We start from the raw sequence: 12,368 nt of genomic DNA on the forward strand, positions 1-12,368 counted from the left end.
GCGTGCGCGCGAACCTTCTCTCCTTCTTCACGGCACTGGCCATGGCGGAACGTGCTCCCCAGCCTTCCATTTAAATAGAGAAACGTAAATCTGCAGGCAAGAAGAGCGAGCGAGAGAGAGAATCACATACGACAGAAGAATCATAGCCACAGTGTTTCTTTTGATTCAGTTGAAGGAGAAGGAAAAAGATGGGAAGCGAGAATCGGGAAAAGGAGGAGAAGCGGAGGCCGAGGATTCTGTGCCTCCATGGCTTCCGAACCAGCGGCGTCATTCTGAAGAAGCAGGTCGAGAAATGGCCTCGTTCGGTGCTCGACGGCCTCGATCTCGTCTTCGTCGACGCTCCCTTCCCTGCCCAGGGCAAATCCGATGTCGAAACCGTCTTCGATCCTCCGTATTTCGAATGGTTCCAGTTCAACAAGGTCCCTTCCCTCTCTTGTTTATTCAGCCCTAGCTCTTGAAGCCTGCATCAAATTCGGAATCTCCTGATGCAATTGTGATAATTTTCTTCTCTTATTTTCAGGAATTTACGGAGTATACAAACTTCGATGAGTGCCTCGCGTATATAGAGGATTGCATGATCAAGCACGGGCCTATCGACGGCCTTCTAGGTTTCTCTCAGGTTACTTTTCTTCTTTTTCTAATCTAATTCGCGTCAAACACTGCAACAACATAGCAAACCTTTCCCATAGACTCATCAGTAGAACAGATGAAAGGAAGAAGAAAACTCATATCCTTACTGGATGGATCGCTTTACCAAAAACATCATTATTTACAGTTATGTGATAGTTATTCTTTTCTGTAATTATAAATTATTTTATTGGATGTGTGTAGAAAATTCTCATGCATATTCTAGTTTGTTTTTTTTTCTTTCTTTCTTTTACTCTATTGTTACTATCTGATTTATACTTTGAAGCCATGAATGATGTTTCAGGGTGCCATCTTATCTGCTGCCTTGGCGGGGCTACAAGCTCAGGTACTTACAGATAGCTATTTTTCTTCTTCAATTGGCATGAAATAATGAATTCAAATTGGTATTGAAATGATGGGTGTGGCTGGGATATAAACTGTTTTTTCCTTCTGCAGGGTGTGGCTCTGACCAAAGTGCCCAAAATAAAATTTGCGATAATCATTGGAGGAGCAAAGCTGCGGGCACCATTGCTGGCAGAGAAGGCATATTCCTCTCCTATTCAATGCCCTTCCATCCACTTTTTAGGTATTTCCGTTAACTAATTTGTTGGTTTGACTAACTAATTTGGATGTTATTACTATTGGAGACCCACTTATTTTGGTATGAATATGCTGGCACGCTTATGCCAAGTTGGTAGCTAAATACAATTGCATTGGAAGGCTAAATTTTTGTGTTACTGTCAGCATAGGATAGATCAGGGGAATGCTTAATTAGAATGCTGTTATAAGTGTCCACGATTGGATGTACATAGTCTTGATCAAATACTTAAAGCTAAAACCTTTTAGGATAATTTTGCCTGTGATATCTCACTTCAAGATTTGAGATCTCACGTTTAAGTGTCTTACTCTTCTAATAGTCATCCGCTACACAATTTATAGATTTTGGGGTAGAGGAATTAATCTTATCTTAATTGACTTATAAAAACAATTTTACTAGATATCCAATTTATTAACGCCTCGAATATATGATATATTCAACCAATTCATGATATATTAAGGGTTGCTTGATTGCATATGATTAAAAATTATGCTTTAATTTTAGAGTTAGATAAATTGGAGGGATGTTAGTATACTTTTTTCAAATATTTTTTATGAGGGTGATCTCGAAACGGTCTAATTTTAGAAATAATAATAAATTTTTTTCTTAATAATAAAATATGTTTTCACTGATTTAAAAAATCCTTAATCAAGGAAAATGACAACTAAATAAAAACAAATGTAATAAAAAAAGTTTGGAAACCTAGTGGATTCTCCAAATCAGTTAGGTTATGGTAAATGTTAACATTTAATATTTATCAGACTAATTAAAATGTGGCACATAAGCTGATACATAAGTGAGTTTACAAATCTATTGGGCTCCCTAATTATTATCCAAATGTAGCTTTCAGTTGCGAAAAAAATAAAAATATATATAAGGGATAAAGTTTGGGAAACCCAACTCACTTAGGTGTTAGTGTTTTATAAGTTAGATTCAATATTTAACATTTAATTTTTAAAATTTATTAAGCCAAACAAAATTTGACCCCTAGTCATGAATCAAAAATAAAATGATGTATAAAACACACGCTCGTCTTGATTTCATCTGCCCACTCCTTGTTGCAGGAGAAACGGATTTCCTGAAGCAATATGGGATCGAACTATTGGATTCATTTGTAGATCATTCGGTGATTAATCATCCCAAAGGCCACACAGTTCCAAGACTTGGTATTTTTCTCCAAACTAATTAATTTCTCTTCTCTTCATATCCTAATAGTTTGTGTCAATTTTGTTGGCAATTATATTCGCCTCTTGCTTTTATTTCAGACGAGAAAGGCTTGCCAATCATGCTGAGCTTTGTTGAACGGATTCAACTGGGGATTACCGACAAGGAAGAAGAACAAGAATTATGATTGAAGAAGCATCAGGCTTATAGCTTGGTGATAGCTGATAATATCGATAAATTAAAAGTTTTAAATTCGAGTTTCATATGTTTTAACTAATTCTTATTCCCATTAAAAATGCTCGATCCCACTCATACAAATGAATTTTACCATGTTATAGTTAGCCATTATTTGGGAATTCATAAATGTATTTTTTTATGAATAAAGATTCTGATTCTTATTTTTTAATGATGATTTTATTAATTGTAAAAAATAATTTTCTATTATTAAGTGTAAACAAAAATCTAGAGCTTTTGCCGTGAGGGCAAAAACAAAGAAAAAAAAAATATTATGATTAATCAAAGTTATTTCCAGATACAAGCATTGCACATATGAATCATAACTAATTCTTGTTCTAATCAACACAAAACTCATATAATTTCATGTAATTTTATTGTTAAATAAATATTTGGGTAGATTGCCTTTGAGCACCATGTTGCCGGGCCATTTACATGAGAACTTTTTGTGATTTAAAACATCATTGGAGGTCCCTGTAATTTATTTTTTAGCTAAGACATTCCATCCGTTAGTAACAACATTAATTAAATATTAATTAAGTTAATTAATGCTAATTAAGTTATATTAAATTGCATGCAACATCTTAATTTCTAAGGTATAAATTCAGATTATACGGTTTTTTTTTTAAATAATATCAATTTATTTTAATTTTTCTATTGTAAACCAATTTCTCCCATGTTGTTAGATTTAAATTATGACAACGAACAATGATAATAGTAAATATAAAAAAATAAGTAAAGAAGAAGATGAATATTTCTATTTCTTGTGTGTGTGGCCACAAGACAATCGATGGGTTTTCATGGGTTGGTTCGTCAATAATAAAATTAGTTTAGTTATTTTTTATTTATTAGAGTAAATTCAAGCCAATGATTTTTTTTTTTATCATTTTTAAAAACATAAGTGTGAATGATTTTTTTTTTAAATCTTCGAGTCAGAGAGATTCAGAGTGTCACGGTCATGTCCATCTCAAGGGCACGGATGTCATTCCATGTACACGCGGGGGTCGGATTTGAAGATCTTTTGAAATTTCGAACAGGTGTCATGTGGATTGCGTGTCGATAATTCTTCAAACGTTTTCTTCCCGAACGATCGATTTCAAAGCTTCAGTTCAGTCCGGAAGATTCATAAGCAATTTCTCTGTGTCTCTGATATCCGATCGAAATACTCCGAACGAGTACAATGAATCAGGATTCGAACCAGGCAGATCATCAATCCCGCCGGGGAAATCCGCAGCCGGAGGCGGATCAACCGCCGCCCCAGCAGCAGCAGCATGGCTCTCACACTGGCGACTCCGCTCTGTACCCTAAGCTCGATCAAGAAGACGTCTCTCTGCCCGCCGAGGATTGGACTACGGTCTCTGTTTCCTCGGAACCTCCGCCGCCTCCGCCTTATCCGGCGGCTGAGCATCTCCCGAGGGATTCGTCGCAGCAAGTTCCTGCTGCTCCGGTTCAGCAGGAGTCCGCCACCACCATGCCGCCCGAGTCCAACCCTTATGTCGCTCCCTCGCCGTTACCGGCCTCTTCCTCCAAGAGTAAGTGTTGGTCAGCTTCCAGTTTTGTTCTTCTGTTTAATCATATGATTGATTTGGTGTTGGAATTTTTTCAATTTAGTTCTAGTTAATTTAATTAATTGACGCGTAACCAAATCTCTGAAGATTCTAAGATTTGAAGTAATCGTGTGTTTGCCGACTCTTTTTTGTGGGGCCGTAGATAAGATGGATTCGGTTAAGGATGTGCTAGGGAAATGGGGAAAGAAGGCGGCGGAGGCAACTAAGAAGGCCGAGGATCTTGCTGGCAATATGTGGCAGCACTGTAAGTCTTTGCTTCGTAATTCAGATTTGGATTATGTGCGCGCGCAGACATTAACTCATTAACACCATGCGTGATGAGCTGCAACTGTTCTGACCATTTTCAGTGTATGTTTGATAGCCTTGACATAATTCAGGACTATGGGTTCCGTTCTGTGTTCTCTCTTTCTCTACCTCTTTGACCTAACGTCAAAATCTTTTATGCCTGGCCTTACCAACATGGGAATCTAATTGTATTAACGGATGGTTGAATATACATATATATATATATATATATACACACTTTCCGTGTCCCCTTTCTATGCATCAGTACAATGTCATGTTGCCATATCTATGCTTCATAGATGGAGCTTAAATGACGTAATTTTTGGTAAGCATTAGATGGCGTATTTTATGTGCGCATGTGGTTTATTTATGCTTATGAAAACATTTCCACTGCCAGCAGATAGCACATATGGTACTTGAAAATTTACACAATCTTGGTGAGTTAACTGTGGCAACCATTTACTCTACACTTTATTTCTCTTCTTGTTTTATTCTGGAACTCTACATCTAATGCACTTGTACATAGAGCATGTTGTTTAAACCATGTTTCTCTGGTTGAACCCTATTTTTCAATCCGGGACTATATGCAGTAAAGTAATCTGATTAATGGCTGCCAATGGTCTTTAAACTTGTTAATGCCTTAATAACTACATTCTAAGTTGTCCAGTAAGAACTCTTTTTTGGATGATTCTCTTTCTTGCATGGGTTCCCATTTCAGCAAATGTTATTCTTGTTCATGTATGATTTAAAAAGTTAAAGACCAGTTTTATTAATGTATGAAAGTTGATACTTGTAGCACAAGTACATCTTTCTTCTACCCTATTCACATGGAAATGCTCTCTATCTTAATTTTAGGTCACTGTTTATGCTGTTCTTCTGTCCAGTTATCATTATTTTCATTTCCCAGTTATAGTGCAGTATCACATACAGTTGAAAAGAACATACGATGAACATTTGTTATCATCAGCAATTATTTGGCCTGTGTCTAGTTACCTAATTTCTTTAAGGATGTCTGGATTCAACTTATCATCCTTAATTGGAACAGTGAAAACGGGTCCCAGTTTCGCTGATGCTGCAGTTGGAAGAATTGCTCAGGGAACAAAAGTTCTTGCAGAAGGTGGAATTGAGAAGGTCTTTCGACAAACTTTTGAGACTGTTCCTGAGGAGAAACTTTTGAAGTCATATGCATGCTACCTCTCAACTTCAGCAGGTCCAGTCATGGGGATATTATATTTGTCTACTGCAAAGCTAGGATTTTGTAGTGACAATCCCCTTTCTTACAAAGTTGATGACCAGACTCAATGGAGCTATTATAAGGTATACTGACTTCTATTGGAAAGGTTGAATGTGGTATCCTTACCTTGCAGATGTCTACAACTTCTAGAAGGAACTATGATCCTTTGTTAAGCCTTGCAAAGTGGGAGTTTTGTGACTTTGTGTTTATAAAATAAAATTTAAGATACATTTATGAATTCTACTGTGTCTTAACTTGCGGAGTTGTGACAACTTAGAGGGTTTATGTTATTAACCGTAAATGATGTGGATAATATGTCTTAAATATAGAAATTTAGAATTTATTACAATATTGATTATCTGAACTCATTGATTATAAATACAATGAAAGATATCATGAGATGTGAAATTTTGGAAACATGGAGAGCTACTATGTTCTTAAGTTATAAGAAAGATTTTTCAACGAAGATGTTGTGTACTCGTGAAGAAAGGAAATATGAAGCTGTTAGTAACAGGTTTAAATGTGTTATTTGATGCATTTCTTTGTGTGATTTGTTGATGAAAAGATACTGAATCAAGTAACTCTTGAAGCTGTATAACCTTGATTGCCAACAATAAATGAATGAATAAATAAAGCTGTACATCTTTGTCTTAGGACATATGGAAACTCTGCTTCTGGAACCATTGGCATAGAATGACTTTGTACGGATACACATCAAGTTTTGTCTAGCTGGTCCATTTGAAATGAAATTCGAATGCAATAAGAGCTCGAGCTCTACATTAAATTTTATGGCCATCAAGGCAACCAAAGAAAATACTTCTCTAAGAAGGTAATCGACTATTCTTAGAACATTAGGAGATCTTCAATTTGTTAAACTTTGTTGGAAGATGTTTCTAATCCCTTGAGCATTTTCCCATGCACTGAGGGTGCTAGTCTATGATAATGGTGTTAACGGGTAAGAACACTTCTTGGAGGTCATGAATTTGACTTGTGCTCACTCCTCCTGCAGGTGGTCAAGGAAGCAAACTCACTTGAGGTATTAGGTCCCTGAACAAATACCATATGAGGGGAATCCAGTCCCCTTGTACCTCTCTCATGCGGTCAAGTATAAAATTATGTTCCTTTCAAGTTTTCCCCAGGCTTGACAAGGATAGGAGTTGCTGAGGTCACATTCTGGCAGAGAACTACCCTGGTCGTCCTCCCCTCTTACCTTTCTAGTTAGCTGCTGCACCCCCCCCCCCCCCCCCCCCCCCCCCCCCCCCCCCCCGCGCCCCTGGCGGAGCACACACACAACAAAAAAAAGAAGTGGCAGACACCCTAGGCGAGTCATAGTTGATGGAAGACTTGTAGGATTGCATTTTTCTAGGAAGTTGATTTGATCTGTCAGGGGTAGTAGTTTGCTTTTGTGCCAAGTGTCAGTTTCAACTTTCAAGGTGAAATGCTTAAAGTCAGACAGCAGGGCCATTAATCTCTGAATCTGTTTGTTGCCAGAGTGAGGAGCTACACAAATCCTATGATTGTTATTCAGAATTGGAAGTTGAAATCTTAGTTGTTGAATTGTAGGTTTTCTTGTGCCCTGAAATTTATCCCTCAAGGAAACAAATTGCAACATATCAACTGTCTTTTAGTTTAAATTGACATTATGGGTTCATCAAATACAGTAGTATGGTGTCAAATTTTGTGTTAGAGATTGTCTTGATACTCCAACTTTATTCTTTGGTTGATTGTGTAGCTTGGAGTTTACATTTTCGAATTAATTAATTTGAAATTTGGTTCTATGGATATGTTGGACTACAATACTATGTTCTCCTGATATAGATTCCATTTGTCTGATTATTGGGCCTTTATTCTGGGTCTGTTCTAATTCATCAATTAATTATAGCTATATTGTATTGGCTATGAGTTTCTTCTGTAATTCATGAATAAATAAAAGTAGATGTGAATTCAGTTCTATCTATTTCTTACCAGTTAGCAATATCATTTTCTGCAGAAAACATGCAAACAAGTTGTCTGACACTTCTTGTACTCCACCTTATCCTCCTTCCCCTTTACTGCTTACTCTATCTGTAGTCTTGGACTTCTTCCCCTTTTCAGCATACTATAAATTTCTGTTTCCTAATGTATGTATTATGTAACCTGCACGGCTCATGACTACATCAAAGACATTTGTGCAACAATGCACGTGCATCTCAGGACAACTATAATCTATGCCTGATCCGACTGATTTTATACGTGATCTTGTTTTTGGCAAACTGAAAGAGCTTTCTACCACACCTTCATGTGCCCGTGGTGGTGAATCCTTGACCTGAAGGATCTGAGATCAAGCACCCAGAGTTGTGACGTGAGATAAATAGCATGTTCAATATTATGAAGCATTAGTTAGTGACATCACACTTATCTTGTTAATTGTTACAACTAATTGAGCAGAGCCTCCTGCTTCTTACTGTCATCATTAACCATTCTGTTCAATGTGAAATAACTAACCTTTCCTTAAGTATCACTGACAGTGCTCTGCACACTTTTCTCTACCTGTTTGCATAGGTGGTTCTCCCAATACATCAGCTGAAAGCAGTTAATCCTTCAACAAGCAAAGTCAAGCCTGCTGAAAAATTCATCCAGATTATCTCTGTTGACAATCATGAATTTTGGTTCATGGGCTTCGTAAACTATGACAGTGCTGTCAAAAATTTTAAAGGCTTACTGGAGGGACGTAGCTCATGATCCGCATGGGTAAAATTCTCTACTATGTCACAATAGTTACTGATGTCATTCACAGGGAAAATTAGGCTGTCCAGGGAATTAATATATGCTGTATGTTGCCTGTTTGAGTGTTTAGCATTCTAGTGTGTTTCTGGAGCTCAGTGTCTTCATTTTTTCTTCTGCGATACATCTATAGTGCATGGTGTAACCTCTATATATTGTAGATTTTTTTTTACCATATCTACATTCAGATGACATCGTAATTTTGTTGTGATTCTTGTTTCAGTGTCCAGTTGAAGTTTGACTCCTTGTAGAGACCGAAACAAGTAATATTGATCCTGAAAATGATTGTTTTTGTTTTTGTTGAATCCCTTCTCCACTTTGATCCATCTCATTCATATTCTGACTCCTACTTTCAGAGGGCCACATTTGACATGAACCTGTTCATCCTTGGCATTTTAGCCTATCGATGATCCTCTGTTGAACAATTGTTCAGTGATGAGGTCATTGATGGTCTTCCAAACCTGTTAGGCATGCTTCCACTACTTTTGGTATTCCTTTCTTTGCATTCTCACTTTTAGTAGATGCCTGGGTTAAGCCACTCTCTTCTGTGGTATTTCTTGCTATTGCAATAGCAGTATCGCAAGAGCCTTGTCTGCAAGGCAGATATATAGCATCTGTGTGTGTGTGTGTGTGTGTGTGTGTGATACATCAGCATTATATTTATGAATGTATTTTGCTTCCTACTCTGTTCTATTAACAACTAGCTTAGGTGGTTAATCTCAACCATTGATCATCGTATCATCACAGAGCCTCAATCCCATCACATGGGATTAGTCACATGAACTTTAGCTCTTCAATCTTCATTGAAAGTTTCTTGTTATATGATTCAATACGTTTTATGTTACTCGGCTATTCAATTGATACGGTCTATATGGGTGGGCTTGGATTGAATTGGTTGGGTTGTGAATCGAGTAGAAAATCGGTCTGGTTCAATAAAAAAAAAAAATCGATAAAATATTGGCTGGTTTTTACAAGAATTATGTTAGACCGGTTGAATAATCAAGCCATTTTTATGCTTTTTTTATTTTTTAAATATTAAAAAGATAATAATTTGAGATAATGAAAAAGAGTTGGTGTCTATTTTTAAAGTAACATTTATCATTTTGTTATTACAGGAATAATGTGTCACCTTCTGGTTTGTGGGTTCTAATATTGAGCAATTTTATACAACTCCACTTACTGCGGACTTATCAAATTAAATTTGTGTGATATTTTGACTTTCAAAATATCGACATTTTTGAGCAATAATAGACAATTGCAAGACTTATTAAAAGAAGCACCAACTTTTCCCCTTTTGAAGTATTTTGGATTCTCTCTCTCCCCTCGTCGACAATCTCCTTCCTTTTTTCTTCTCGTCGATCGCCTCCTTCCTTCTTCTTTTTTGTTGACAGCTTTATTTTTTCTCTTTTTTCTTTGTCGACTTTGCATAGAACATCTTAATGAGATTGGATTAGAAATAAATTATTTGAGTCATATTATATAATAAAATTCACTCACTATATTATTAATTATAAATTTATAATTAAAGACGTTTAAATTTATGCTCTTGATTCAATCAAATGTAATACAATAGGTCAAGGAAAATTTGTATCTAAGAACAAAATTAAACTTGTTTAAGTTCCTTTTTACAATTGAAAAATACAGCTGATTAAAGCCACCATGTATTACAACGAAACAGGGTAATATAGCCCTAGGATTGAACACGTTCACGGCAAGGCCCGCCATTGAGTCGTACTCCTCCACCACCCACTCCAAGCTCTTCTTTACCCGTCCTGCGATCACCTTGCACACCAACTTTGCCCTTTTCCCATCGTCCGGCCAACTCGTCGTGGGCTTTCCCGTTAGTGGTCGTCATGAGGATGCCTTTTCCCGCGGTGAGGAGCGTCAATGGTAGGAGCAGACGTACGGCGAAGTTGGACGGCACGTCACGGTGGAGATTCAGTAAGGCCGTCGGTAAGGGGAGTTGGACAATGTATAATTGCTCCTTAATATTTGATCTTAAGTTTATTTTATTTTCATTATAATTAAATTTAATTTAATATTGTTGTATAGCCATTTTTTATATTGTAGGACAATATTATTTAATACTTTTTAAATCAATCAGCTATCATTTGATAGATTTTATTATTAAAATTTTTAATCATAATTTTAATTAATATATTTATTTATTTTGTAAAAATACATCACGTTTTAAATTATTTTTATCTTCTCAAATATTAACAAACAAGAAATTCTAAATTACATATAAACTTATTATGCTTAGTAAATTTTAATATAAAATAATTTTATTAGTTAATTAGATGATCCAAATATATTTGTTATTAATTAATAAAATTATTTAAATATAAAAAATAAGTAAATATTATTTAAAAATAAATTATATTTATTATTACTTAAATATACAAAAATTATTTTATTTAAAGGTCCATTTCTGGGCCATCGGGGCCAGGTAATAGGCCCTAGCCCCTAGGGGCCTTGACCTAGCACGGCCCGCAGTTGTCAGCAGAGGTGGGGCCATATTTTCCCTTTAAGATTTTTCAGTTATCCTCTTTAATTTTTAAAAAATATATATTTTTTATTTCTTACATTTTAAGATCTCCTTTATCTTTTAAGATTCTCATATATAAATTGAGGTGTCCAAGTGCATTCCTAATTGAATCGATTGAAATTTATTAATTAATTAAATTAAATTGAAGAGTAAAATTGAATTTAATTAATTGATTAACTCAAAAAATTTAATTAATTGATAATTGAAAAAATAGAATTTAATTTGTATAAATTAAATCAAATCGATTAAATAAAAAAAATAAAAAAAATCAAATTAATCAATAAAAAATATACAAAAAAAATGATATCATTTTATAAATATCAAAATGACATAATTTTAAAGTTCAATTCGGTTAATTAGTTCAGTTCTTTTAATCAAAAAATTAAATTTTTGAAAATAAATTAATTGAATCGAACCGACAAATTAAATTTAATTTATTCAATTTGATTAATTCGGGCCTTTTACTGTGCCCTACATATACATTTATTTTTTATGTAATATTTATAATTTTGTTAAACATGACCTCTTAATATCTTATACTAAACCAAGAAATAAGGGTATAATTTCCTAAAAAGAAATACATTTTGATTGAGTCTGTATTAATATATACAAATATATATAATTATATTTATATATTAATCCTTTAATTCGACGATAATATCTGTTATACTTTGAATCTTAATATCAAGTAACATAACTTGTTCTACATCTCTAATTTAGCCTTTAAATTCTTTTAAGATGCAATTAATGAGACCGTCTATTATGGTGCCTGAGGGCATTCGAAGCCAAACAAAAGAATAAATAAAGCATCATTTAGAAGGTACATGTTAAATGGTTAGATCATAACAAGTTAAAATTTGTATTAGTAGGTCATGGGTTCGATTCTTTATCTTACGTAATAAGGCAAATCCCATCTGTAATTTATCTTATCTGTCAAAATCGAAGACACAAGCGACGAGAAAATAGACTCAATTCCTCAACCTTGCGATAACCCAAGTTCTCGAGCGCGTGCTTGGACCATCTGCACTATCCCAAGAGGTTAACCTTAAATATTTTTATTGATTGATAATAAATATATTATATTTTTAAAATATTATTTATAATTAAAATATTAAAATATTAAAAATAAATTATATTAAACATACTTTAACAACTAGGGCTAAACAAAATTTCAATTTAATCAAAATAACCAAACTAAGCCGACCAAAATTACCAATTTGGTTTTGTTAGGTTCAAGTTAAGGGTTGATTTGATTCGATTTTTAAGTTTGACAATATTGATTATTACGGTTTAATTTAGTTTTCGTATTTAAAAAAATTAAAATAATTAAATTAACTAAAATATAAA

At 34.7% G+C, this 12,368-nt stretch overlaps 2 protein-coding genes across 5 annotated transcripts; both read left to right on the forward strand.

The window, feature by feature from the left end:
• On the forward strand, nucleotides 1–2,795 carry LOC127807671 (uncharacterized). Its single transcript, XM_052345704.1, has 6 exons — nucleotides 1–419; nucleotides 521–619; nucleotides 932–973; nucleotides 1,084–1,213; nucleotides 2,290–2,391; nucleotides 2,491–2,795. The coding sequence occupies exons 1-6, from the start codon at nucleotides 189–191 to the stop codon at nucleotides 2,574–2,576; spliced, it is 690 nt and encodes a 229-aa protein (XP_052201664.1). The 5' UTR covers nucleotides 1–188; the 3' UTR covers nucleotides 2,577–2,795.
• A 611-nt stretch (nucleotides 2,796–3,406) lies between these two features.
• On the forward strand, nucleotides 3,407–8,778 carry LOC127807670 (GEM-like protein 1). Of its 4 annotated transcripts, XR_008024776.1 has the most exons (5): nucleotides 3,407–4,155; nucleotides 4,334–4,435; nucleotides 5,522–5,793; nucleotides 6,365–6,539; nucleotides 6,720–6,949. XR_008024776.1 is itself a non-coding variant. In XM_052345702.1 (4 exons), the coding sequence occupies exons 1-4, from the start codon at nucleotides 3,804–3,806 to the stop codon at nucleotides 6,437–6,439; spliced, it is 801 nt and encodes a 266-aa protein (XP_052201662.1). In that variant the 5' UTR covers nucleotides 3,408–3,803; the 3' UTR covers nucleotides 6,440–6,700. The 4 variants fall into 4 exon arrangements, 3 of the variants coding, with proteins under 3 accessions (XP_052201662.1, XP_052201663.1, XP_052201661.1); XM_052345702.1 differs by lacking the exon at nucleotides 6,720–6,949 and having other exon boundaries at nucleotides 3,408–4,155; nucleotides 6,365–6,700; XM_052345703.1 differs by lacking the exon at nucleotides 6,365–6,539 and having other exon boundaries at nucleotides 3,415–4,155; nucleotides 6,720–6,945.
• The last annotated feature ends 3,590 nt before the right edge of the window (nucleotides 8,779–12,368 follow it).

Source organism: Diospyros lotus, chromosome 8 (assembly GCF_014633365.1).
Source record: "Diospyros lotus cultivar Yz01 chromosome 8, ASM1463336v1, whole genome shotgun sequence".
In the NCBI taxonomy this organism is placed as follows: Eukaryota; Viridiplantae; Streptophyta; class Magnoliopsida; order Ericales; family Ebenaceae; genus Diospyros; species Diospyros lotus.

Excerpts from the sequence above, each read along its gene's own strand:
- LOC127807671 (XM_052345704.1), top strand. The coding sequence starts at position 189 with ATGGGAAGCGAGAATCGGGAAAAGGAGGAGAAGCGGAGGCCGAGGATT. Across the intron at positions 974-1,083 it reads TGGCGGGGCTACAAGCTCAG|GGTGTGGCTCTGACCAAAGT; the intron begins GTACTTACAGAT and ends TTCCTTCTGCAG. Across the intron at positions 2,392-2,490 it reads CCACACAGTTCCAAGACTTG|ACGAGAAAGGCTTGCCAATC; the intron begins GTATTTTTCTCC and ends CTTTTATTTCAG.
- LOC127807670 (XM_052345701.1), top strand. The coding sequence starts at position 3,804 with ATGAATCAGGATTCGAACCAGGCAGATCATCAATCCCGCCGGGGAAAT. Across the intron at positions 4,156-4,333 it reads ACCGGCCTCTTCCTCCAAGA|ATAAGATGGATTCGGTTAAG; the intron begins GTAAGTGTTGGT and ends GTGGGGCCGTAG. Across the intron at positions 4,436-5,521 it reads TGGCAATATGTGGCAGCACT|TGAAAACGGGTCCCAGTTTC; the intron begins GTAAGTCTTTGC and ends TAATTGGAACAG.